This window comes from Sinocyclocheilus anshuiensis, unplaced genomic scaffold (genome assembly GCF_001515605.1).
Source record: "Sinocyclocheilus anshuiensis isolate Anshui unplaced genomic scaffold, SAMN03320099.WGS_v1.1 scaffold11, whole genome shotgun sequence".
Taxonomy (NCBI): Eukaryota; Metazoa; Chordata; class Actinopteri; order Cypriniformes; family Cyprinidae; genus Sinocyclocheilus; species Sinocyclocheilus anshuiensis.
Genome location: NW_015551076.1, coordinates 834,213 through 861,985, shown reverse-complemented (window position 1 = coordinate 861,985; position 27,773 = coordinate 834,213). Strand labels below are relative to the sequence as shown.

The 27,773-nt window shown below is 38.9% G+C and overlaps 3 protein-coding genes across 5 annotated transcripts in view; 1 reads left to right on the top strand and 2 right to left on the bottom strand.

Moving 5' to 3' along the window:
• Window positions 1-2,599: 2,599 nt before the first annotated feature.
• On the top strand, window positions 2,600-9,442 carry LOC107662394 (nuclear receptor subfamily 1 group D member 1-like). 2 transcript variants are annotated; one of them, XM_016452388.1, is made up of 8 exons: window positions 2,600-3,073; window positions 6,206-6,499; window positions 6,585-6,673; window positions 6,815-6,959; window positions 7,427-8,094; window positions 8,180-8,365; window positions 8,477-8,687; window positions 9,155-9,442. In XM_016452388.1, the coding sequence occupies exons 1-8, from the start codon at window positions 3,022-3,024 to the stop codon at window positions 9,349-9,351; spliced, it is 1,842 nt and encodes a 613-aa protein (XP_016307874.1). In that variant the 5' UTR covers window positions 2,600-3,021; the 3' UTR covers window positions 9,352-9,442. The 2 variants fall into 2 exon arrangements, with proteins under 2 accessions (XP_016307874.1, XP_016307875.1); XM_016452389.1 differs by lacking the exon at window positions 2,600-3,073 and adding an exon at window positions 3,816-3,963.
• A 2,623-nt stretch (window positions 9,443-12,065) lies between these two features.
• Window positions 12,066-19,179, bottom strand: LOC107662429 (uncharacterized). 2 transcript variants are annotated; one of them, XM_016452450.1, is made up of 10 exons: window positions 19,090-19,179; window positions 17,679-17,775; window positions 17,243-17,366; window positions 16,987-17,144; window positions 16,679-16,735; window positions 16,396-16,538; window positions 15,751-15,916; window positions 14,897-15,036; window positions 13,631-13,793; window positions 12,066-12,486 (listed from the first exon to the last, which is right to left on the bottom strand). In XM_016452450.1, exons 2-10 carry the CDS (start codon window positions 17,694-17,696, stop codon window positions 12,421-12,423), a joined length of 1,035 nt encoding a protein of 344 aa, XP_016307936.1. In that variant the 5' UTR covers window positions 17,697-17,775; window positions 19,090-19,179; the 3' UTR covers window positions 12,066-12,420. The 2 variants fall into 2 exon arrangements, with proteins under 2 accessions (XP_016307936.1, XP_016307935.1); XM_016452449.1 differs by lacking the exon at window positions 19,090-19,179 and adding an exon at window positions 18,565-18,629.
• A 7,187-nt stretch (window positions 19,180-26,366) lies between these two features.
• Window positions 26,367-27,773, bottom strand: part of LOC107662414 (insulin-like growth factor 2 mRNA-binding protein 1) — a 38,476-nt gene continuing 37,069 nt past the window's right edge. The window contains exon 15 of the mRNA XM_016452435.1: window positions 26,367-27,545. Within this exon, the coding sequence (XP_016307921.1) occupies window positions 27,414-27,545 (132 nt within the window). The 3' untranslated portion in view covers window positions 26,367-27,413. The remainder of the gene's footprint in view (window positions 27,546-27,773) is intronic.

Here is a 27,773-nt window from a genome sequence, read left to right as displayed (position 1 = left end):
AGAATTTATTTATATTGATGTGTTAAAAATTTTATTTCAGTTGGGTTTCTGATTACCAGGTTAGTTTTGTCTTTGAAATCTAGCACTGACCAAGATACTGTGCGTCTGGTAACAATAAACAAAGACGGTCGCCGTGATTTTGCCAAGTAAGACATGTTCTTGGAACATCTTTTGTTGATCCTGGATCAACATTACTGTCCAAAAATACAGACTTAACCCAATTCCCACCCCTAAACTTAACCTTACCCATAATTTATTCCTAAAATCAGAAAGAAATGATAGCTGATTAACAAGGGTGTAGAAGCACCTAATCCTGATTGTAAGTCTAAAACTAACATTTCCTGAAAAGTTAACTCTCAATTCTGATTGGTTGATTGGAATGATGTTCCAGGATCAACAAGGATGTTGATCCAGGAACATGTTGTACTTGGTCAAACCACGTTCACCAAATAAAGACCGTGCTGGTTAGATTATGGTACACCGGTGCGCTCCATGTGAGGTGTGTGTGTGTGCGCGCGCACAGAAAGGGCACGGCGTGTGTGTAACGCGTAAGGAGTGTTTTTGCATGTGACGACTCAGCGATGTGTCAAACGCAGTCGTGCCTTTGCTACAAGTCGGGGGAGTCGATGCGTGCGCAGCTATAAGTCCACTCAAGCGATAACATGCTGCGCGCGCCCGGTCTCATGGTGTTTGGTCCAGGTAACGTGATGTGCAAACGTGACGAAAACTTTACCCTCTCGCTTATGCAGAGGCACTGTTATTATCCGTGTCCGCGATAGTCAAAACAGCCAGCACAAAAAATCAGACACTTGCCATAAAGATACAGTCCGAAAATAAGAGGCAACAGGCGTGATCAGTTCACAACATCAGCCACACAGTGAATCATCTACATTTATGTTTTCCACCCGCTTGTCACGTGTAGCGTCACGCAGTGTTGTTATACAGGTGAGAACGATTAATCATACCTGCAATAAGGCGCCAGTGATTCACGTGAATGCAACTAGTGGCTCGTGCAGTGCCATGGTCAGTATAATTGATGCTACGGATGTGACTCGTATTGCTGCGAGATGCTATTTTTTTTTTTTTTTTTTTTTTTTTTATTAACCGGATGTTTCCTGTCGGCTCAATTTTTGAGTGGACTTTGCTGTTCCGATGAGCATGAACGGTATATGAGTGGAGCGACTGAGCGGAGCGCACACGCATAGAGCTGATAATACGCAGAGCGTCACACCACGTGAAAGTGAAACCTGAGCGGTGAACTAATTTTCGGCAGCCGAAATTTCGGTGCATCTCTAATTATTGGCGACATCAGAAATGGATATTATATAATATATGCTTTTCTGAACATTTTAGCAATTTAAAAATATTAAAAAATGATTTTTTTACACGGCACCCCTGCTCTCGACAGACGGCACCCCGGTTGGGAAACACTGCTCTAAGGGAGGCGCTCTATCTGGGACACAGTGGAAACTTATTTTGGGGGTGAATTGCTGTTTTGAAAATAAACTTAAAATAAATTCAAAAGCTGAAAAGGCGCCACAAAGTGCCAAAATAACCCTCTAAAACACACTACTTTAGGACATTAGGATTTTGTGCATCCTAAAAGCCTGTAACTACATACTATAACCACACACACACATATATACATACATATATATATATATATATATATATATATATAGGGTAAGATGGGGAAAGAAGTCCCTCTTAAGAACAACGTCCTTATAAGCTATTGATATACACATGAGTTTAGCATAGATGATCTTGTGGGGTTAACAGAATTGTTCTTAGGCTGTGGAATTATGAAATAACCCCAATTTAAATATCAATGATTTCCAAATGTGTGTGTTTAACATTTTCAAGCAACCTATTATTTTGGGGCAAGATGTCCCCGGGGGCCTTTTGCAATATTTTACCCCATCGTTTTACACCCCAAAGGCACAAAATATATTCCTCAGATCCAAGTTAATTATTCTACCCTTAGTCTGCAGTGTACACATACTTTTATAAACTACAAATTAACTCTCTAAAACACAACTTTAACATAACTCTGACATTATGATTTTGTGCATGATAAAAGTGATGATCTATATAAATAATGAGCATATAAATAAACTAGTATATAAATGTAGTTCATATTTTATACAACTAGGCTATATACACTTCACAATAATTAATACACTTAGGTGATAATACAGAAGAATTTTCTTTTGCCAGATAACATATCAGACACTAAACATGTTAGTAATGGCACATTAGATACGATCTGTAATGTTCACGTTTACATTTTTTCATGCATTGCTGCACTATTTTTGTAGCGTGAGCAAAGATCCTCCACCAAGAGCCTGCCACATTCTGAATAAACGTTTTAGGGGTGCCGACGAGTTTCATAGCCTACATTTACTGAGAAATCTACATGCCTTGCGCTGAACACAAACTAAAAACTTCCCCTCATCCAAAAACACTTTTCACGCGAGACTCGAGCACAGAAACCAGATTCAGTCATACAAACTATTCCAGGCGATTTCAAACTCTTCAAATTACCGAGGCAGCCACGTGCGCGGGGATTTTTAAAATTCGCACCGAAATGTGTTCTGGAGAAGCTGTGTCACTGGGCCACGAGGCTCACGAGGTCACATGGACACATTTCGAGCCTCGTGCAGCTGCGCGCCTGCGCTCATCTCATCCATGCTCCTTGGAACGAGGCATAAAGCAAAACCGGGCCGACTTGACAGAACAGTTCAGAGCGACACAGATTGGGCGAGTGACAGGCAGGCGCACTGGCGTATGATACACTTTTACTGAATGAACCACATTTCTCTGACGTCTTTGCGCAGCATTTAACATCTTTTCTCAGCATCTAGCCGATGCGCGCGTATTTTATGCGGTTTTAGAACGGTCGTTTCGTGCCAGTTATGACTTTATCGTAAAGAAGAACCGATCTATAAGAAAAACAGAAGTGCATCTGGAGAGTGCATCTTCTCTCTGGGTGTTGCATTGGAGATTCTGTCATAAACCTGCATGACTTTACTGGGGCTCAACATGACAACAGCAGTAGATACAAACAACACAGGTAAGACTTCTTTCTAGATGCTTTTAGAAACGTCTCGTTGATCATTGTTTCCTTTCAGTCGCCTCTCCGCTTCATCACTGTCAAATTGCATCACTGTCTGTAAGTTTCTATTACGCACTACTGAATGTTGCGCAACTTATCCACAAAGTACATTTATAAGCATAGCTTGGTGCAGTGGAACGGCACGGATATCTTATAATAATTCTAATAAATTGATCTAGCGGTAAGGTTCGCCGAATTGCCTCGACATTTTGTAATAGCCTATTTAACGACGCATGATTCTGAAATAAACAATCGCGAAGATATATTTAAATATGTACATAATATCTTTTAGCATGTGCAAATACTTAATTGTGCTTTCGTAAAACTTAATTATGTTAAGGTCGCCGTGATTTTGCCAAGTAAGGCATGTTCCTGGATCAACATTACTGTCCAAAAATACAGACGTAACCCAACCCCCACCCCTAAACCTACCCATAATTCATTCCTAAAATCAGAGGGAAATGATGGCTGATTAACAAGGGTGTAGACGCACCTAATCCTGATTGTAAGTCTAAAACTGACATTTCCTGAAAAGTTAACTCTCAATTCTGATTGGTTGATAGGAATGTTGTTCCAGGATCAACAAGGAACATGTACTTGGTGAAATCACGCTCACCCTGTAGGCTATATACATAGAATGTAAATGCCCAACGAGGGCAAGGACATCACGGGTTAAGGCATAGTGTTCTCGTGAATTTCGGGGAACTAGGTCATAACTGAAAAGTCAGGTGTACGGACATCCCCGTGATGCAGGCGAGCGTCGACGATCCTCGCTCGATTCACATGGACCGCCGTGCCTAGCCATGTGCTTTTTGTTTTCATTCGCCGCTCTCCGCCTACAGCCATTGGTAAACGCAGGCGCTCATTACATAATTCCGCCTCGCGCCGCGTTTGCTCTCATAGCGCGAACCCGTGTGTGACGCCGCAGTCTGAGCCATGTGCGCGCTGCGATTGGACCGAAGAGCGAGGCGCGGGGCTGGGCATCACGTTAACCCGTGTTCGCTTCAAAAGTGGGACATGAAATTGATCCAGTTTAACGTAACAGTTTTTTCCTCTCATGACATGAATACAGTATCACAAAATATCCCCGTCCCTGCCTTTGATAGATTATTTCTTGTTCTTAGCGTAGTGTTCAAACATACTGACAATGAGCGGATTATGGTGGCTAACTTTAGTTTATGATACAACTCAGAGAGAGGAAAATGTTTTGAAAATATTTTTTAATGGGTTAATTAGCCAATGGTAGTCAAATATTACCATAGATAATAGTTGTCAAATATTTTGTATATCCTGCACTCCCCGGCAAACAAGTAAAAATATATGTTTATATTCAACGCTGTGTTGCTTGGTTGGTACCCGTTACCAATATACAGTCAACCCAAATTATAGAGCTAACGTAGCGGGGAAATGTTAAAATGTAGAATGTTTAAAATTATTATTGAGCCACATGTACCATTTTACCTTTTAGTTTGAATTTTTTAAATCACGAACGAGGAGTTTTCCGTTTCGCGTCGTGTTCTTATTACACACTTGTCGAGTGGCTTAAGAGACACATATAATGAACCCAACGTAAACGCTGACAGCATTTATTAATGTAGAGTGTAAATGGCTCACTCATTGCGTGCAGGCGTAAATGAATGGTGCAAGTTTTTTAAAAAGCGGGTGTGTTTTGAGAGGCGTGTCTAATGAAGTGAGTCTCGTTGAAAGGCTGTCCTTTTTGTGCGCACGTGGAGGGGAGGCGTGCTTCCCCAATGACACGCTTCAACAGCTCACACGCGCCCGTGCTTACACAAGTATTTCCTTTGACATAATGTTTAGGAAAATCCAAGTGTTTGGATAAAAAAAAAAAATCTGGAGAAAGCACGTTTTTTGAGCATAAGCAGGGAGGAGATCTCAAACCGCTGTTGCCATGTACCTATACCAGAAACATCCACAGTGAACTAACTCACTGCAGGCTAGTGGACATGCATTGATAAATCTAATGCGGGACAATTGTTTTTCAGGAGCTTTTGAGGCAAACCACAGGGGAGTCAAAGCTACAGCATGTTTCCCAGTCGTGGCTCCACCTGACACAGTGACTTTTTGACCTTTTGTGCTAGTGTACAGTTGTGTACAGTTATGTAACATCTAAACCAGTTCACCTTTGACATTTAAAGTGCTGTAAAGATTATACTCGCAAACACTTTGCAGAATAATTCTTAAAATTGAACAGTCAAGTTTATTTACTGTATAAACTTTGGTCTCTTATATGATAATAGCATTTTTTTGTAATATCTATCTATGGGTGCATCATTTATTTTAGGAGAACATTAGCACAAATCTCCCCAAAACTTGGTTTCAAGGTTTCCATCAAGTGCGTTGATGCAGTGTGCAGGAGGAAACTGTAAAACGAGAATGAAGGATACAGTGTTTAACCTCAGGGGACCAAAGTTTAGGAAAGGCAGGAGGAAGTATCAGACACTAAGGAATAGTTTACATGTCAATGCCAAGATCTCTAGCACACTGTGCTGTTTCTCAAGAGCAAAGTTCACTAGTCTAATCTGATTTGAGCTGATGGACGCTAATGGGCAGGATGTAACTCAAACAAAACAGAGTTGTAGATGTCATATAAATGCACATGGTTAGGCATGTGCTACTGACACATCATGCAAAGTTGTGTAATTTATAAACTGAAATAACATCAGACAAATGTGGCTTGCTCACATGGCATACTGGTGCCAGTGAAACTATAAACCACAAGCCCTCTGAGGCACAAACTCAGGAAGAAAGGAGTGGTCGCTGTATTTTTTTTTATGTACCCATGGCAGTTTACAATAACAGTTCCTAGAAAGTATACCTATTTTCCACAAAAACAGATTATCTTGCTCCCTCGGCTTCCTTGTTTCCATAGCGCGATCTGTTTCAACTGCTTGTGTAGTAGAGTGAAGTATTTATGGGAACATTTTAACGAGAATGGACCATTTTAGGGAGGAGAACAAATACCTGAGAACATTTTCAGCCCCCTTTCAGTGGGCCTCTTTCACTTTTTGTGTTCCCACAGTGGAGTAAAGAGGACTATTTAGTAAATGTGGCTTTCTTTTCCATCGCTAGGTGGGGTAATATCATACATCGGATCGTGTGGAAGCTCTCCCAACCGCACCAGCCCCGTGTCCATGTACAGTGAGAATTCCAACAGCAGCCTGACACAACCCTGCTTTGGCTCTTCATTCCCACCTTCCCCCAATGGATCCAATGATTCTTCACGTATGTACACCAGCAGCAGCAGCTCGAGTTCAGGATCAGGAGAGGACGGAAACTCATCATGCTCTGGTGGATCCCCAAGAGGCCGCGATGATGGTGGAAGTGCACGCAATTCACCCAACAAATCAGTTGCCACCCTTACTAGTAAGCAATAAGAACCATATTTTACCTGATGAACGTATAGTATGGTATCCAGGAGAAGGATTTTAACATCTGACTTTCCATCCAGAGCTGAATGGAATGGTGTTGCTGTGCAAAGTGTGTGGCGACGTGGCTTCTGGATTTCACTATGGTGTCCATGCCTGTGAGGGCTGCAAGGTAAGACAATAGCATTGATTTACATGCTCATGCACCATTAAAATATTGTTGATTGCATTAAAAAATTTTTTTTTTTAAATTTTAATAATTGTAAATATTGCATTTAAAAATTAACATTTACGTTATCTGCTTTGTCTGCAGGGTTTCTTTCGACGCAGCATCCAGCAGAACATCCAGTACAAAAAGTGCCTTAAGAACGAAACCTGCACCATTATGAGGATCAACCGGAACCGGTGCCAGCAGTGCCGTTTCAAAAAGTGTCTGTCTGTGGGAATGTCCCGGGACGGTAAATATCTATACAACCAAACATAGAGAAACAGTTACAGAAAAGTTTGGGGATGCACTGATATTAAAATTCTGAATGATGCTGATATACCGATATTTTTTAAAAATGTTATAAATAATAAACACCAGTATTAAAATGAATACAAGTGAAAACAGTATAAACATTAATATTAACTTTAAGACTTAATGTTAATATTAAAAGTTAAATATGTTATTAAATTATTAGTGTTTATAAGATTAACTTTGAGGCAAAAGATTATGGCTAAAGTAATGTAAAAATGGGGGAAAATGAGCACACACAACTACCTATCCAGTATCAGCTGAAAAAAACTAAACTAAAATATCACCCGATATCTGGTATGGTACAATTATATCTTACATCCCTTGAAACGTTTATAAACAGAACATTGACATGCAGCATAAATATGATGAATTTGTGACATTTTCTATCCTTCCTTTAATCCCTAGCTGTTCGTTTCGGCCGTATCCCGAAACACGAGAAACAGCGTATGCTGGCCGAGATGCAGAACGCCATGAACAACATGGTGAACAACCAGCTTCAGAATGAATTCCAGCTGGCGAGAATCACATCCAACACCCCATCCTCATCTCCGTGCCCGGGGCTTACAGTGGGACCGCAACCCCAGCCCCCAGCAGTGGCCATAGCACCGTCCCCTTCCCCTCCGACCCCAACCTTCCCTTCGGTGCAGCCGGCTCAGTCGACTTCTCCACCACCGTGCTCCAGTCCAGGTGTAGATAAAACCATCGCCGCCATAACCAGAGCACACCGTGAGACCTTCATCTACGCCCATGATAAGTTGGGTCCAGCACTTATGCCTCACAACGGCGAGCTGGACAACCAAAGCAGCAACCGCTGCATGGCTGGATACCACCTCAACGGCCCCAACACCATCTACCACCATGATAATAATGTCGCTCATCATTGTAACAACTTCGAGGTGCCACCAGAAAATGGCCTCCATTTTCAAGCCTCTGGACAACATCAGCAGCACAATAACAATGGTCAGCGACCTCCAAACAGTAACCGCTTTGGCGTTCCCCACCACAGTCAGGAGATGAACAGCAGCTCCCAGGGGCAGAACTGTCCGTGGAAAAAACGCAAGGAGATTCTGCTGGTAAGATCTTTGATATTTAAACTACTCTATAGGTGATTACCAAGTAAAGAGGACTTGGAAGTGATGATGATTCCTTTTTGTCCAGGCTTGTCCAATGAACATGCATCCTTACTCAGACCCCAACAAAACCCCACAGGAAATCTGGGAAGACTTCTCTCTTTGCTTCACCCCAGCGGTCAGAGAGGTGGTGGAGTTCGCCAAACACATCCCAGGGTTTAGCACGCTATCCCAGAACGACCAGGTCACTTTGCTGAAGGCCGGAACGTTTGAGGTAAGTTATTGGTGTTTTATTTAAAACAACTGACTTGCATCAAGGCCACAGTGCCAATTACGCCTTGATGGTTTTACGAAGTGCGTATTTATTTTTGAATATCTCCTGCAGGTCCTCATGGTGCGCTTCTCCTCTCTGTTTAACGTAAAAGAGAGGACCGTAACTTTCATCTCGGGCACCACCTACAGCCTGGAGGCCCTGAAAAGCATGGGCATGGGCGATCTGCTGGGAATCATGTTCGACTTCAGTGAAAAACTCAACGCACTAGAGCTCTCAGCAGAAGAACTAGGACTCTTCACTGCAGTCGTGCTGGTGTCTGCAGGTCAGTTGCATATTAGTGTTAAAGAGAAAGTCACTCCAAAATGAAAACTGTCATCATCTACTCACCCTCATATTGTTCCAAACCCGTAAGACTTTGGTTGATCTTTAAACACAAATTCAAATATTTTTAATGAAACCTGAGAGGTTTCTGTTCCTCCATTGAAAGCATATGTAACCAAAACTTAGAAGATCCAAAAGAGATACGATCGCTCTATATGATGATTTATGACCTTTTTGGACTTACCTGGAACTTCAATGGAAGGACAGAAACCTCTCAGGTTTCATAAAAAGTATCTTAATTTGTCAAGATCAACCAAAGCTTTATGGGTTTGAAGCAACATGAGGGTTGGTAAATCAAATCATGTCATTCCAAACCTTCAAGACTGTCTTTCTTCTGTGCAGCACGAAAGTACCTTCATTTGATCCACTAATTAATTGGGTCTCTCATTGTTTGTTTCTGTTGTACAGACCGTTCTGGCATTGAAAACGTGAATTCAGTGGAGATGCTTCAGGAAAGTTTAATCCGGGCTCTCCGATCCCTCGTCAGCAAAAACGCCCCTAATGACGCCTCCCGATTCACCAAGCTGCTGCTCAAACTTCCTGACCTGCGCACTCTGAATAACATGCACTCAGAGAAGCTGCTCTCTTTCCGCATTGACGCCTGAGGTTGCAAGAAGCTGGTGAAAGTGGGTCACCGCTGGTTGACTGAAAGACAGAATGGGTACAAACATTAGAACTCTTTCCAAGAGAACCCACCAGAAAGCAAACTCATGGCTTCGGCGCTTAAAAGCACTTGATGACACATTTAAAGAGACGCTTTGGTGTCTAATGGTCGGTCAGTAGCCTTTATGGCTTGATAACCATAAAGGTTCCTTGAGCCACTTTCAGTACTTACCTGAAATGGGTGGTAAGATTACACTAATAATAAAGACAAAAAACACTCATATTTGGACTGCATCCACATGGGGAACAAGTGCAAAATGCCTCTTGTAAGGAGTCACAGCCAAGCCAGAAGGATCTCCAGGCCACTTCCAAACGGGACGATGGCAGGAAAACGTCAAGCGTCTCCTCGTGCCCAGTCTGGCCTGGGTTCCTGCTATACCCACACTCAGAGAAAGTTATGATCATTTTAACTATAACGCAAATGACAAGCTATACGTGGTATGAACTTTCACACATAATCACATCCCTGTGACTTTGTAAAATATGTGTAAATATGATATACGTACTTGAAATGTTTTAAAATGTATAATATATATTTTTTTGTAAAGTTCACATGCTCAACGCAAATGATAAATCTACTCAAGCACAGACATATAAGTAGAGTGTATGCATATTATAGACATCAAGACATGTATTTCAGTTGTCTTCTTCATAAAGGCATTTTATGAAACAAGAGTGTAGTGTGTCGTTTTTTTTTATCTCTAATGTTTTTAACTTTTGCATCTTGAATAAATTTTGGTTTATCTGTGTACTAAACATGTTTACATTTAAAGAAAGTAACAATTTATAAAATACTGAATGATTAAAAAAAACCTACATAAAAAGTACTATGTATAATATACTAGGTATACTAAAAAGTAGCTTTTCAGTGTCAAGAGAGCACCAGGGAAAATGTATCATTGCTGTCCTGGATTGTAAAGTTAAGGCTGTGTCCTCTAGTGGGAGCTGACATGTGTACCAAATATGGAAGACAGGAAATGATGCCAATTCTTTTCCATAAGCTCTGACACTGAACAGGACTGGGACGTAAACTAGTACGTTATGTATGTTTAAAAGTTTGGGATTTAGTACAATTTAATAATAGTTATACTTCTATTCAGCAAAAAGATATTTAAGTGATCAAATGTGACAAACACAATAATTAAAAGATTTATATTTTAAATAAATGCTGTTCTTTAGAATGATCCATTCTTAAAAGCCTGAAACAAATGTCCTGGTTTCCACAAAAATATTAAGCAGCACAACCGTTTTCAACATTGATAATAATAAGAAATGTTTCTTGAGGAGCAAATCATCAAATTAGAATGATTTCTGAAGGATCATGTGACAAGACTGCAGTAATGCTGCTTATATATATATATTCAAATATAAATTTTATTTTATAAATTACCAACGGTTATACATATAAATGAAGGAAAAAATTGAGGAATATTGAAAATATTAAATACTGGAAATTTACATGACATTCAATAATACTGAATTCCTAACAAACAATAGAATCAATATACCTAACACAGTAAACATTAAGAAGTTATTGCAAAAAGTAAAAACATTCAATAACAGTAAACATGAGTAATCAGAAAATGAGCAAGTGGGAAAAAATATACGCGCAATATTTACCTCATTCATTATAAATCACCTCATTACACTGACTTGAGTAAATACTACCAATAAATAAATCTGGCAAGGAAATGACACTTTTTTTAAATGACAAAGCAATGTGGAAAGAATAAGGTATGCTTAATTAGCAATGCAAGCAAATACTGATTACAAGATACTACAAATTCTGTATAAGAGCTTAAAGGCAATTATTATATACAAAAAAAAACAACAGATTTTAAGAGGGACAGAAGCAATAGTTTACTGAGGTGATTACGAAGGACTCAAAAGATCAAGTCATTATATGCCAAGCTCTGTCTTAATTTTCCCCACCGGACGTGGAATCTGATCTATAAAAACTGTTGTGAAAGCACATCACGCAGTCCAGGCCCTTTCTCATTACAGACACCAGAATAAGCAGAGAATATGTGGAGTGGTCTCCACACACATGGACCAAAAACTGGGTCATTGTGCCCTCATAATCAGTTTCACAGCTCGCTATTGGCCAAATCCAGAGCAAACCTCACATCTTACTTGGCCAATGAGAGCAGCTCCTGTTGTGCAGCGCCTGAGGGCGGATAACTGGTACAGAAAGTGGAGTCATGCTCTTAAGTGCCAAGTGGAGAATGTCAGAACAACCATGGGAAGAAAAAAAAATGACTGTGAATTTGATCTCTGGTTTCATAACAAGCTCGGGGGTGGCCAGAAGCCAACGTGATAGGAGCTTTTCGTGTCTGACATGATGGAAATATACGACACTTCAAAAATGAAAAATGATTCTACACAACATGTTGTGTAGTAAAAAAGGGGATTAAATATACAGGCAGCAGAAGAACAAGTTTGAGTCTCCAGATAAACTCTAATTCGTTACCTAACCTGTTATGTCAGACCATAGATGGAACAATATGCATGTGGTGCTCTTCACAGGAAGTGCTGCCCTCTAGTGTGGAAAAACCAGAGCTGACTGTAAACGTAAAAGAGGGAAGTGAAAACTGCATGCCATTTTATACATTTTAGATTCATTTTATTTACCTTTTTGTTATATAATAGACACAAACAGTACATTTAAACTATACTGCTAAAAGATGTCATGTGACCTGCATTTACTAAGTGAACAATGCCGAGCTCTTTGCTACTTGAAAACATATGAGTCTCAAACTGACCTGCTGGCTCTCCCAATCTGTTGACATGAGTGAAGAGCAATTTTATGCAAATAATAATGACTGTCTGGGTTGGTTAGATAAAGTCTGAAAGTGCTTTTTGACTCACAACGCAGACACAACACAAACATTAATTTTTATGTATCAACAATACAACTAGAACTGTACAATGCAAATGGATTGTGTGCCATATAATAGACATACATGATGAAGTCTAACCGGAGGATCTGGCCTGGGGTAAATTTCGTGATGTCAGATGTTCGGATTGGAGGAGAGAAACTCAAGCCACTCTGTCAGAACAGGATGTTGCACTGGGGGCTGAAAACACAGAAAAGACACAGAAAATAATGTTACAAGGATCTGAGCTGATAACATCTTGACCTCCTATAAGAGACTGGGATATTCCAATTACTTGGCTTGGGAATATTATACCAATTACTTGGCTTGGGGAACATTTTCAGAAAATGCTCAATGTAGTCTCAATGCAGCATGGCAGTCTCTCAACTACACTTACTTCACATACACATAAAAGACCCAATCTAATAAACATGCATTAAAATGCAATTTATACATTCAATGAATTAAATGCAGCTCCTCTATGAGGAGCAAATGATGGATTAATATTTATTTTGATATTTTTGGGGGAGAATTAATTACAAAAATGATACAGTTGTTCTGATATCATAATAAAGCAATAAAAAATAATGACTGAAATTCATAAAAAGAAAACATTATTAAATAGTTTGGCATAAATTAACAAAATTACTAAATTTACTAAAATACTACATTTAGGGGGAGAGGAAAAACTTATAACAAAGCAAGATTAATTCAGAATGTAAAATGTTATGAGGGGCAGCTCCCCAAAAGTATATTGATAACTATGAATTTATAATTCCTGATATTTAATCAAAATTCAAAAAAACTTTTACCTTGAAAAAAAAAACACAAATGATTTGAAATTAAACACGTAAGGAAAATATTTAAACGTGGTGATTAAATTAAAACCTTTCTTAAAGGGGTCATATGATGCGATTTCAAGTTTTCCTTTGCGCTTGTCAAAGGAGGGGGCTTTGTAGAAAACGAAGCGTTTGAGAGAGGCGGGGCATAGAGGACCTACAATAATGTACAGTATTTGAAAAATAATGTGTTTTTTGAACATTAAAGCATGTCAACATATTCTGTTACACCAAATACACAAAATAATGATCTTTAAAAAAGCATCATATGACCCCTTTAAAACTATTTAGAACTTTTCAAAAACATATCAAGCCAACATGAAAACAAAGACTACAATTTATAAGAATTTGTAATAATATTTATGAAGCTTGAATATGTCACAAATTTGGTGAAAAAAAATCAGCAACAACATGGATATTTGCATATTTTGATGCTTTGCGTCATGGTTAGTAAAGAAGTAATAGAAATTAGTGAATAGAAATTAAATCTTTTCACTCTTCCTCACCTGTAGATCGGTGATATCAAGCAGATTGCCGTCTTTCCTCACAGACAGGAGAGTAGCTCGGCCGTGTGATGGGTATCCCTCCTCAACCCTCAGGTGACATACGGCGGTTGCAGTCTTGAGAAAGATCAGAAGCTTTTCAGCAGGACACCAATCAATCGCAAACCTGTCGAAACAAACCAAAAATTGTATATGAGATACAGGGAGTACATTTCTTCATAGTGTAAAACAAGTTTCCCATTTTTGCTGTAAAGAACATGTTGAGATCCAGTGCTGTTAACTTAAATTTCCATTTCTATTCTATTTCTAAATAAGAACATTTTTCAGCATCTGAGATCCAATAAAAGACGGTGGTGAATGGGTTACTTTAATGATATATATTATTGCAAGCTTGCATGGTGTAGTAATAAAAAGAATTAAATTAGTTCATTTCCAGTGCCAAGCCTGTGACTTCACGCATTATGTAATCACGTTGGAAAGGTCACGCCTGGTTAGTTATTTGTCTGTGTTTTTCGGTTCAAAAAGGTAGGGTCGGGCTTATTTTCTCAATCTCATTTTCTTCACCAACTTCAAAATCGTCCGACATCGTTTTCACCTTTTTTGTAAAGAGCATTTAACTTTCTTTGCATGTTTGCATTGTAAACACTGGGTCGGTACTTCCACCGACGTCACACGTGTGTGATTACGTAATGCACGTTGTCGAGCTAGTGCAAGATGAGCATTTGTGGTAAAAAAAAAAAAGTGTATAGATTTTTGTGTTTTTTTTTTTTTTTTTAAATGACTGATCGTTTCACTAGTTAAGACCCTTATTCCTCGGCTGGGATCGTGTAGAGCCCTTTCAAGCTGCACTGAAACTGCAATTTGGACCTTCAACCTGTTGGGTCCCACTGAAGTCCACTATATGAAGAAAAATCCTGGAATGTCGCCTTTTCGACTGAAGAAAGAAAGAAAATGTATATCTTGGATGACATGGGGGTGAGTAAATTATTAGGAAATGTTTATTCTGGAAGTGAACTAATCCTTTTATGTAAGCTGAACGTTTTTAGCAATAAAAAAAAATGACTACGTGGCTAACACAACATTTCACAGGTTAAAGAAAAAAAGATTTTCAATTTGAAGACCTGAGTTGTATGGTGTCTTTGGGTTGATGAACCTAATGAAGCTTTTTCTTTATCAGCAACTTGATGAATCTGACCTTTACAGTCATAAAAGGTAGAAATGATAATGAGATTTATGAAAAATGTATGTATATACTTTAAGAAAATGTACCTGGAGTGCAAAGCCTGAATCTCAGACAGCATCTCTCCTTGACTTATGTACCGCTCCAGCACCTCCACAAGGGCGGCGCTCACTTGCCTAAGACGCCCATTCACTGCCTCCTCGACAAGGCCAGCAGTTCCCTGAAACACCTGAAACACAGGAAAAAGAGATACATTTACAATAATGTAGTAAAAGAAAATGAGAACCAGATAAGGCTAAAAAGAAATATACTTCTAGAGCAGGGGTGCCCAAACTCGGTCCTGGAGGGCCGGTGTCCTGCAGAGTTTAGCTCCAACTTGCCTCAACACACCTGTTGGTAAGTTTCTAGTATGCCTATAAGAGCTTGATTAGCTGGTTCAGGTGTGTTTAATTGGGGTTGGAGCTAAACTCTGCAGGACACCGGCCCTCCAGGACCGAGTTTGGGCACCCCTGCTCTAGAGGAATATTACCACTCACAGAAACAAGACTATTTAGTTGTATTATTATATGTACACTACCATTCAAAAGATTTACAAATATCAGATAGTAATAATTGTTCAAATTAATAACATCTTTCTTGATTGTTGATTTTTTAAAAATAATTAAACAAAATTTTTCTTTTTTTAAATAATAAAATACTTTTAGTGACTAAACATGTTTGAAGTTATGTAGTATGAATAGTGCTTTAGATAATGTTTATCTGAATTCTCGTCCTATTTAATACAGCATTACAAATTATAGTCTCATCATAATGAGTGTGTGTACGTGTACAAAATATAATTTTATAATTTACAAGCATGTTCCTTCTTTGGCAATTCATCCCTCACTTAATAAAACACAGCTCTCAGCATCTCTATAGGGAAATATATGCTGAGACACAGTACCTGAAGATGAAATTCATCACTGGTTGTCATGGTGATGGAGACACGCAGGGGTTCAAGTGATATTTCGGCAGCACGAGGCAAGAGCTCAAGGCACAGCTCAGAGGAACTGACTGACAGCAGCCTGTACGCCATGTTTCTGTGAGTCACGTTGACCAAGGTCTGCAGTCTGAGAGACAAAGAAAATAAGAGAAAGAAAAAGGGGAGTTTATTGTGTTTAAATATTTTTGCAGCAAAAACGTTCTGAATATTAAAAAGAAATCTTCAGTGTAATCAGTCACAGCAACAGCACAGTGCGTTTTACACAAGAACTCTGTAAAACGTAAAAATTATGTGATTTATTATTACGTCAATTATTTAAAAAGTGCAAGCCAATGTAAAAACCAATGTAGCCTGTTCCTCACAGCCTCGTATTAAGCCACGTTATAGTCAATATGGCTTCTAAACTGACTAAAATCTATTTCTTCAGGTTTTAGTGTGACATGATCCTTCAGAAATCATTCAAAAATGTTGATTAGCTGTTCAAGGAAAATGTACTATTATTCTTATTATCAATGTTCAAAAGTTGTGCTGCTTAATATTTTTGTGGAAATTGTGATATTTTTTTCTTAATTATTTGATAAATAAGTCGTGTATGCACAAACTCACCCATCTCTTAATATTGTCCAGTCACTAATTCGAGCCTGCTGCTTTTCAACCTCATCCTTGAGCTTAGAAAACTGCAAATCACATGCATTCATCGAGTTTTGGGCTGCCTGGATGGAATCTTCCAACTGAAAGCTGATTTGTTTCTGTGTGTGAGAGAAAGGAGCAAGAATTCAACCAATTTGATTCAACCCGTTTGTCCCACAGCTGTTTTTGGTGAAGAAAAGTGGAAATTATTGGAGCTAACTAGCCAGACCAGGAAGTCTAAAGTGAGCGGATGTCTTACCTCAGCTCTCTGATTTCGTTTAGCTGTGATTCTCTCCTTCTCTTTGCACTCCTCTTTCTGAACAAGAATGAGATTTCATGTACAATACAACAGTAAGAATATGCAAGTGTGAAGCTCCATGTTTAGTTGTATAAAACTGCATCATAAAAGTAGCCATTGTTTGAATTCATGAGCATAAGGCCATACAATAAACTGAAACAATAGCCTTTTATCAATGACTTTTTTATTTTTTGCTAAATCAGATAAAAAGCCATTTTTTCTGAATTTACTGATAGAAGAAAGGCAAAAAAAGGAAAGTCTGATATTACCTTTATCTGCAGAGCAGACAGTAGAGTCTCCAGTGTCTTCCGTTTCCCCTGAAGCTCCTCCATGCGATCCCGGAGAGTGCTGATCATCCCCTCCACCTCCTGAACTCTCTCCAGATATTCGGCTTTTAAAGCCTTCCATGCAGAACGAGCTTTATTACCTGTGTGCCAACACACACAAAACAAGGCATCATTTCACTGTTTAGCAAATGTAGCAATGAACAGTCATATATAGAATAATCCATGGCATGTGTGTTACCTGGGTTTTGGGGACATGGCTTATTCAGCAGCTGATCCACTGACTCTAGACCTGCCAGCAGCTGGATCATGTCAACCACCACACACAGCTGCCTGAATATATGCTTCTGTTTTCGCCTGCAGTCCTACACAAACAAACAAGGGCATCAATATTTCTTTAATGTGTATATCTGTTTAATGTAAACCACTTTATACCGTAGTACTACAGTTATTGTTGCTACAATAAAACCATGGCAATTGGGTATTAGCCACCAGTGTCATCAAAAGTAATACTACTTTAAAAATAAATAAAATAAATGAAAAACATGGTCAGAAAGATTCTAAATGGTTCTTACATAATTTGAGGGAAATCCCAATTTATTGTTAAATAATAGTGAGTTTTTGAAAGTTAGTTATTGGCATAAACTGCAGTTACACATAACAAAACACAAACTTACCATCAGATAAGGAGCCATAGTTTCTCCCTCTCCTGTTTCCTGCAGCTCGGTGGTGTTGCATGATTTCAGAAAGGAAGGGTCAGTCCTTTCCAGAAGCCTGAAATCAGAGAATATTGTTTTAGAGTTTATTTATTAAATCTTATTTGTCCATATTTAATGTCCTTAAATGCAAGGACCATAGCCAACAGCCGTCAGTCAGAGAATATTTGAGGCTTTTAGTATATTGGGTCATTTTGTTTAATAATTTGATGTAAATCAATTAGTTGATTACAAAGGAAAAATATATTCTTAAAAAAAAAACAATTAAAAAACAAGAAGAAAACCGTGCCCGTTTATATAATATCTAGCTGCAGTTTCTTTTGAGTTGTCACACTAACCGGCACGTCAGTATTTGTATTAAAATCTACACAATGTAATAATTAAAAATAAATGTCTTTAATTATTTCATTAAAATGTCCTTGTGAAAGTTCATCGGTGGAGTATTTCAAATAGTGTCGTAGCATGTTGAATGTAACGTTACGCTGCCACAAATATAAAGATGGCAGTCATAATACAGTTATGAGAACGGGTGTTTTGGGTGTAACACCAAACCCTAATGATTTAAAGATGCATCAGAGGGTTAATGTAATGACGGTGGTGACAACACTGAGTGGCCGCCTTTTTATTGTAATAACAACAACTGTATTGATGGCATTTTAGCGAAAACTACCGTTACAACGGTAACTTGAGGTAGTTCAGCTAACACCATCCAAATAAGGACGTGCCAGCGAACCAGCTTGATTCTTATAGTGACAGAGCATTTTTAAACGTATAAATCACTATAAAAATAAGTCAAATAGTTTATTAATTCTGCATATGCCTTTATAATTTGATAGACACTACTCACGCTTCAGTTCTCTCCGTCGCCATTTGTGTTTTGAAACTTACCGCCTAACGCTGATTGGTCAGAACTCTGACGCTACGTCACAGATGTCCACCAATCATTTATCTATGAATGAAACCTTTAGATGTACTTGAATATATTACTTGAATTTACAGCTAAATAACAACATATTAGTGTATTTAAAACATACATTACATATACTTTTTATTTGTAAACTATTAATACATAGTACTTAACCAAATTCACATTTTCAATTATCGTTATATAGTTTCTAGGTTGTGAGTTATTTTATTGTGGACTTTTACAGGAAATACAATTTTTATGCATACTTCAATGTTTACATCAAAAGCGTTCTCATTTCGTTTTAAGAATAAAGTTCAGCAGTTGTCAGTCGTTTAATAGCCTACGATTAACAGAATGAATAAGATGCACATGCCGTCAAAATAAGCTAGTTTGCAAACCAAACAAATAAAAACAAAACATAAATATAATACAAATAATAATAATAATAATAGTCTACTTATTTACCATTCCTGGTGATGTAATGACTTACAATAGCTATTTTTAATTAATCCTCTTCCACGATTAAACCGAGGAGAAGCAAATTTCCTTGCTTCCTGAAAAAGACTTTTTTTTCCCCCCTGGAATTTTTTTTATTAGTTTTCTAACGTCAACGCTTTCTCATTTTTCAGATTATAGGGGAGACCAGGCCTAGCTGTCAGACTGATCATAGGAACCTTTTCAGCTAAATGTATACAACAGCATGACACACAAAACAATACTTCTTCTTAGATATTAAAATGCAATCAAAATGTATTATTAATTAATTAACATTTAAATAAATTAATGTATTCATTTATAAGGTCATTTAAAATTATACAATAAAAGTCACAACTTTCTCTGGCCTGTATTTATGAGAAATATAATTATCTTGAGAACATTGGCCTACCTTTTCTTTTTAAATATGCCTTCACTGTAGTTCCATTGTTAAAATCTTTAAGAGGTGTTTGAAACCAAAATACAAAACTATTTTTATAAAACATATTTGTATAACTGTACTTTTGACTTGTATACAAATTAGTGATAGCAAATCCTAGTCAAATTAGTTTACATCGCTTTCGTAATCACAAGAAAAAAATATACTGTATTAATTTCAATTTTCTATATTTATGCCAATATCTGCATTAAAATTATATCGAGTATCTAGTGATTAAATATCAGTCAAGATAACATATGGCACACTGTAATATGAAGCCTTTTAAATTGGGAAGAAAATCTAAACTAGATGTGCCTAAGCAGAGACAAAAACACACAAATACAGTCTAGACAAGACGACACCGGTTTACTCATCTTTTATTCTCACATTCATATCTATGCTCTGTATTCTTTACAAGGAGTTCAAAACAATTGTGGATGAGAATCAAAGAAAATCAGGCAGGCAGAGGCTGAAAGTACTGATAATGTCTGTGGCACCTGCTGTAAGAAGGGTGAAGGGATAAAGGTAGTCAGGTAAAGGTAGTCTCCTTCCTCTCTCTCATCCTCCTAAAATGTGCCCCATTTAATTCAACAGACCTTCACTCTCCTGTTGCATCATTACAGGTGAAATGAAACAATAAAAATGAAAACCATTTCAACATCATGCTGCTCTGTGTGGCCTGAAAAGATACTATTATGTAGCGGTTCACAGAGAAAGAGAGCGGATTCTATTGCAAACATAAGAGATACAATCCTATGTCATTTTTAAAAAGCCATCAGAAATATAAATCAAAAAGAAAGATGAAGAATTTGTAAGTTAAAAATAAAGTCAGTTTAATAATAATGAAAAAAAAAAGAGATTGGATAGTGAAACTGACATGTTTATTTCCCCTCCCTCATTTCCATTTCCAAATTCATCCTAAACAATTTCAAAAACAACTGAAGAAAAATCATCTTTGGAAGTAAAAGACTCCTATGCGCTACAGTATATGGAGATGATGCTACCCAGTTGCTTAAGTCATTTATTATTATTATTATTATTATTGATTCATTAAGCTCAACATTTTCAAAATTAACTTTTTGTGTCCTTTTTTAGTTTTATGATCGGTTCTATCTGTTTGTCTTTATTCTAAGAGGTAGATCAACAAAAAAAGAAAAAGAAAAAAAAAAAACGAAAAAAGGAGTTGTGCCTTTCGATTCAGGCCGTGAAGTCATAAAATGGGATTAAAGGTGGAGGACAGAATGTTAGTAGAAGCTCCAGGCAGGTTATGCCATTTTATTGCCGATTTAAATCTAGTTTCACCAAAAAAGAAAGACGGTGAAACCGTTTTCAAGATCGGCGAGAAAAGGGCTTCTAAATGGGGAGGGTTGTACTTAGGGTCAAGGCTGCATGGCGTGGAGGTAGTGTGGTGCCATCGAAGTGGGAAAGGACACAGAGGAAATAGCGCAACAGGCACAGTTGTGTGTTTCGTCTACAGAGGTATCGTTAGTCACTCTACGAATGCTGGCCTAGTTACGTTTGTGCCATTAGTTTCATAATAGTCAGGGTTTATGGTGCGTTCAAGTCCTCCGGGAAGTCTGTATTTATGAGTTGCACTCTTAAAAATGACCAAAAATGGTTCTTCCATGGCATCGCTGTGAAGAACCTTTTAAGCACCTTTATTTTTAAGAGTGTGGGACACCGTAATTACAACGTCAGGTGCGTTGAAGTCACTTTGGTGGGTGCAAGATGGCGATGTAGTTTTTCTACGAAAAACAGATTTGTTTTAGCTTCTATAAATGAATAAAGAATGCACATCAGATGTGTTTTTCTTTATGTTTTTATCCAATTTTTAAAGGTGCTGTAATCGTAATTGTACAATACTACTTTATTTTGTACATGTACTGCTATATTTTCTTACCGACATGCCCCCAACTTGAAAATGAAAGGCTTACATGAAAATTTGCTTAAAATGTATTCACCCTCAGGCCATCCAAGATATAGTTTGTTTCTTTATCTGAACAGATTTGGAGAAATTTAGCATCACTTGCTCACCAATGGATCCTCTGCAGTGAATGGGTGCCGTCAGAATGAGAGTTAAAAAGATCACAATAACAAGTAGTCCACAAAGTAAAGCAACACTGTAGATAGAGGACTCGTATTTGTTATAAACATCTTGATGGATTCTTACAAACACACAGCATTTCACGTCACGTGCTGTTAACTGATGGACTGAAGTTGTGTGGATTACTGTGATGTTTTTATCAGCTGTTTGGACTCTCATTCTGACGGCACCCATTCACTGCAGAGGGTCCACTGGTGAGCAAGTGATGCTAAACGTCTCCAAATCTGTTCAGATGAAGAAAAACTCCCCTACATCTTGGATGGCCCGAGGGTGAGTAAACTTTCAGCAAATTTTCATTTTTGGATATTTCAATTTCCCCATTTGTATAATCGACTTTGTGGTGGCATGTTAATGTGCGTTCAACTCATAAATACGACCTTTCCGACATGACTTGAATGCACCATAAGTCACAACGAGAATTTTAGCTCAACTGTGCACGAACAGAATTTCACAGGTTTTTCAACGTTCCTCGTCCCACGCAAACCATCACACCACACATCCGTTTCCTGTCCTGCCACCTCGCCCCGAAAGAGTCCCAGCTCTAAGCTGGAGTAGAATTTTATCCAAACGTCTACAGAAATGAAGAGCTAAAAATAAATTAAAACTGAAAAGTTAAATGTAACATGCACTTTTCGCTCTCATCTGCTTGATAAAAACAATCTTATGGCTAAGTCTTGAGGTAGCGTTCCTAGTTATGTGAGGTTTGAGTCGTCATTTGTAGCACCCAAATGTTTTCCTTAAGGAGAGGCCAGAAACTAGGTGAGATACAACAGTGGCATGCAACGTCGATATGATGATCACACCCAACTAAAAGCTGTGCTTCAGCCTGTGGTCTACATGTAAATCTATGCACTGCAATGCAACTTTTCCCAGTGGACGCTTAACAGTCCGTTAAGCCATTCGTTTGACTCGTCACAGAATTGCATAAGTAAACAACATACTATCTCTTTTCGAAGCTCTAGTATGCTAAACGGTTCTACGGTTTGTTCAAGCCCTCGCCACCGACAACGTGTGGAGGACTCTGAAATAAAAAGGAGAGAAGAAAACACTTCCAAGTGCCAAACAGGAGGCCGACTCGCAGTACTCAGGGAACCGTGTAACTATATGAGCACTGCATCCGTTCCTGACTGCGAACAGTCTTAATTAGTTCCTTTTTCCTGGAGTACAATGACAAAACACAAACCAAACCCCAGTTTGGCACAGAAGAATGAATCATTTGTTAGTATTTCAAAGTGTAAGAGGTGTCTGTGCATAAAGAACTCTGCTCGAGGAGAAACCTAGCTAGAATCCAAACTAAATGGAGACAATTTGAGAAAAATCAACAAAACAACGACGAATGAGGAAAAATAAATCGCAAAGAAATTCAACATCAAACGACTGAACTGAACAGAGAAAACGGTCATAAACGAGGCCAGCGTGAGAGAGGGCGCTCAACTCCAGAAATGAAACCACACGTCGCTCGCCAAGTCTCTTTTGAATCGGATCATAACGCAAAACTAAAATGAGCGGATGAAGGTAGCGAGTGGTGGAAGGGGATGAAAGGTGAGAAGACGTGGGGGAAAAGAGGAAGGGGACAAATGTGGCTTTTGAAATCTTTACAAAATGTCCACCTGTCCATTGAAACTGTCCAGGGCATCACCCTCTCATCGCTTATACCTTTCACCCAAAGAAGAAGAAGAATAAAAGAGACAAAATAACAAAAAATGCAATTACAATAATATATCTACTATTTCTGTTTTTTTTTGTACTGTTTTTTTTTTGTCACAACTATGTTAGTTCTTGGAGATCTGCTGTTATGTTAATATTTCTTGCTCACAAATTTTTTTGTCTTTTATTGATGAAACAGTTCGCAACCAGATGTCAAATGAAGAGCTAAAAATAAATTAAAACTGAAAAGTTAAATTGTAACATGCACTTTCGCTCTCATCTGCTTGATAAAAACAATCTTATGGCTAAGTCTTGAGGTAGCGTTCCTAGTTATGTGAGGTTTGAGTCGTCATTTGTAGCACCCAAATGTTTTCCTTAAGGAGAGGCCAGAAACTAGGTGAGATACAACAGTGGCATGCAACGTCGATATGATGATCACACCCAACTAAAAGCTGTGCTTCAGCCTGTGGTCTACATGTAAATCTATGCACTGCAATGCAACTTTTCCCAGTGGACGCTTAACAGTCCGTTAAGCCATTCGTTTGACTCGTCACAGAATTGCATAAGTAAACAACATACTATCTCTTTTCGAAGCTCTAGTATGCTAAACGGTTCTACGGTTTGTTCAAGCCCTCGCCACCGACAACGTGTGGAGGACTCTGAAATAAAAAGGAGAGAAGAAAACACTTCCAAGTGCCAAACAGGAGGCCGACTCGCAGTACTCAGGGAACCGTGTAACTATATGAGCACTGCATCCGTTCCTGACTGCGAACAGTCTTAATTAGTTCCTTTTTCCTGGAGTACAATGACAAAACACAAACCAAACCCCAGTTTGGCACAGAAGAATGAATCATTTGTTAGTATTTCAAAGTGTAAGAGGTGTCTGTGCATAAAGAACTCTGCTCGAGGAGAAACCTAGCTAGAATCCAAACTAAATGGAGACAATTTGAGAAAAATCAACAAAACAACGACGAATGAGGAAAAATAAATCGCAAAGAAATTCAACATCAAACGACTGAACTGAACAGAGAAAACGGTCATAAACGAGGCCAGCGTGAGAGAGGGCGCTCAACTCCAGAAATGAAACCACACGTCGCTCGCCAAGTCTCTTTTGAATCGGATCATAACGCAAAACTAAAATGAGCGGATGAAGGTAGCGAGTGGTGGAAGGGGATGAAAGGTGAGAAGACGTGGGGGAAAAGAGGAAGGGGACAAATGTGGCTTTTGAAATCTTTACAAAATGTCCACCTGTCCATTGAAACTGTCCAGGGCATCACCCTCTCATCGCTTATACCTTTCACCCAAAGAAGAAGAAGAATAAAAGAGACAAAATAACAAAAAATGCAATTACAATAATATATCTACTATTTCTGTTTTTTTTTGTACTGTTTTTTTTTTGTCACAACTATGTTAGTTCTTGGAGATCTGCTGTTATGTTAATATTTCTTGCTCACAAATTTTTTTGTCTTTTATTGATGAAACAGTTCGCAACCAGATGTCATGTCCAAATAATGCTTGCTGTCAAAAAAAACAAAACAAAAAACAATGTAAAAACAAAAAGGCTGCTGCAGTCTGAACAGAGCAGAAGTGTGTGAGTGTGTCTCGACAGAAATCTATGGGCTGGAACAGTATTGTGTCGCCATGGAGCTGAGTCATTGACAAGTTCAACCCTCAAGCAGAAAACAAAAACAAAATAAAAGACCTTGACTGGTTAAAGCACATCAACATGCTAGCAAACCCTTCGTCTGAATGGAACCTGAAAAGGATGTGGTCTGGCAGTGTCCATCCATCTTTAACGGTTAAAAGTCTTTCCATCCTTAATCCAATTAGTATTTTATTTTAAAAAAATACAAACAATTTTCTGCTTTTCGAAGGTACCTTTTATGGTCTCAGTCAGTTTAAAAAAATGAGTACGACCGAGGCCACAGAGTGTTTTTCTATGTTCCTGCCTTTCTAAAACACCCAAACCACTTCCCCAACAAAAAGATTGAACACTTCAACGCAATTAGAAAACACACTCACGCACACTTGCACAGGACAATGGGGAAGGACGAGACTCGATCCAAAAAAATGGAGAGAGATGTTGAATGGTTCACATTCAGTGCCTTGGGGCCGAAGAGCATGTTTTTCAAGCATGGCGAGTTAAGTCAAGCCCTTTCAAGTAAGTCATCCAATGATCCATCAGTGCAGAATGATCAAGATCACACCACAGGTGCAAAAGCAATGGCACAAGTTAGAAAAAGAAGCCATTTTTAGATTCTACTTTCAGCTTGTATGACAAACACACGCATATGCGCCAAACTTAAATTCCTGTGGTCTAGCAACGTTCATTATGCACCAGTAAAAGATGGAATGATCCGTCCTACGTCCCATTGAACAGTGATTTCAAGTGCGACTCTCCAAGGACCCCCAGGCTGGCCTAAAGGCTGCGAGAGAGACCACCTAAACAATTCTGAATTTTTCCTGGGAGTCCTTCTGAGCTCAGGTGAGGAAAAAAACCTCAATTACACTCACGCATACAGTCATACCAAAAAGAAAAAGTAAAAAAAAAAAAAAAGTAAAATATTTCTTCCTTAAAAAAATAAAATATTCAAGACTATCAGCTTTTATATAAAAACACCAGCAAGCAAGCAAAAAAAAAAGGAAAAAAATAAAGAAAAGAAACAAGAAATTAGGAATACTGAGGTAACAATACCCTGAGGTAGGTTTTTTTTTCTTTTTTTTCTTAATTTCATTTTATCTAATCTGTTCTAGGTTCAGTGAGAAAGGCCAGGACTCTGGCAACCTCATCGGCAAATGTCGAACAAAGTGGGCGAGAGAGAGCACAGAAACCATTTTGCGGTCACCTGTTCTTGACCTTTGACCTAAAGGCAGACTTGTACCCTGTCATTTCAAACCTGGCATTCCAGCTGACTGTCTTCACTTGATTCTGTCTCCGCATATTTTACAGCATATTGACTCTCAGGAAAAACACAGAACAATGCGTCTGAAGGCCAGGTTTTACGATTGCTTTTTAAAAAACCGTGAATATGTAAATCACACATTCCTCAAAGAGAAAACGTTTTCTGAAATTGCGGTACGCTCGTTTTCATCGTCTGCCTGCTCCAATGCAATGAGGGGCCAGGTTAACTCACATATCATATATATATAATATATATAAAATATGCCGTTTGGGTGTGAGCGGCACTGCAGCGATCATCGCCGGCGTGGTTTAGGGCGGAACTGATGGGTTTCCGCGCATCAAAGCTGAGCCACTGCAATACAACTGCAGAGGTCACCTTTAGCCCACACGCTTACTGAACTCTCACCGCACGTCCTGCCGGCCAAATGGCACACCGCAACCCTCTTGAGCCAGGTACGCGATTGGCGTCGGTTAAACGTGCAGCATCTCAACACAGTCATGAAGATTATATTTACAACCTCATTTTTTTTTTCATCTCGTCACCCCCACAGTTTAGCGTGAGGGACTTCAAGAGCAGTGTTAACAACTTTGGCCCCTCCCCTCGTCTCTGATAGGCAGGGAGAAGTCACCTGATTGGTGACCCCGCCCTCCAAAAATTGAGACGGATCCTCTGCTCTCTCTTTCCCATCTCTACCTCACTGCATTTCATTAATAATACCTCTGAATAAACATTTCTATACATATATCTCTATCTTTAAAAAAAAAAACAGTTAAAATGTTGAAGTGACTGCTGATGGCTGAGGGTCCCGAGTAGCTCGAACACACTTTTGAGAGACCTTCATTACGCCCTATTCCTAAATAAGCAGCTATGTAAAAAGCTCTCACCAGAGGGCGCTCCGCTTTGACGGACCTCCTCGCCATCCTCAGTCACTCCACCTGGCCTGGCATCTGGTCTCTGTTTTCAAGCTACCTCTCTTTAAAAAAACAAAAAAAAAAACAAACAAAAAAAAAATCACTTTTTTTTTTTCTTGTTCATTTTCACTAAACGTTCTTCCTCGCCCTCTCTTGGGCATGTTTTTTTTTGTCTTTTTAATTCCCTCTCAATTTGCTGCTCATTTCTCCCTGTCTACCGCTGGGTCTGTGTGTCACTCTCTCTCTCAGTCAGTCCGCTCGTTTGTCCTCCCATTTGTCTGTCCGTCTGACTGGGCAGCGGCCCCGGCCTCTCACTTCCTCCTGGGTTCTTCTGCCAGTCCCTGAGGGGTATCCAGCTCAGACATGCCCTGCGGACCTCCTGTACCTCCTTTCTGCTGCTGCTTGACTTGTGTCAAAATGTCCCTGATCTTCCTCTGTGCCAACTAGAGAGAAGAAAACAAACAGCATTTTAAGTGAAAGTGAAGTGTGGTGATCCATACTTGGAATTTGTGCTCTGCATTTAACCCATCCAAGTGCGCGCACACACACACCGTGAACACACACCCAGGGAGCGGTGGGGGGTTGGGTGCCTTGCTCAAGGGTCTCACCTCAGTTGTGTTATTGAAGGTGGAGAGAGCGCTGGTTATTCACTCCCCCCACCGACAATCCCT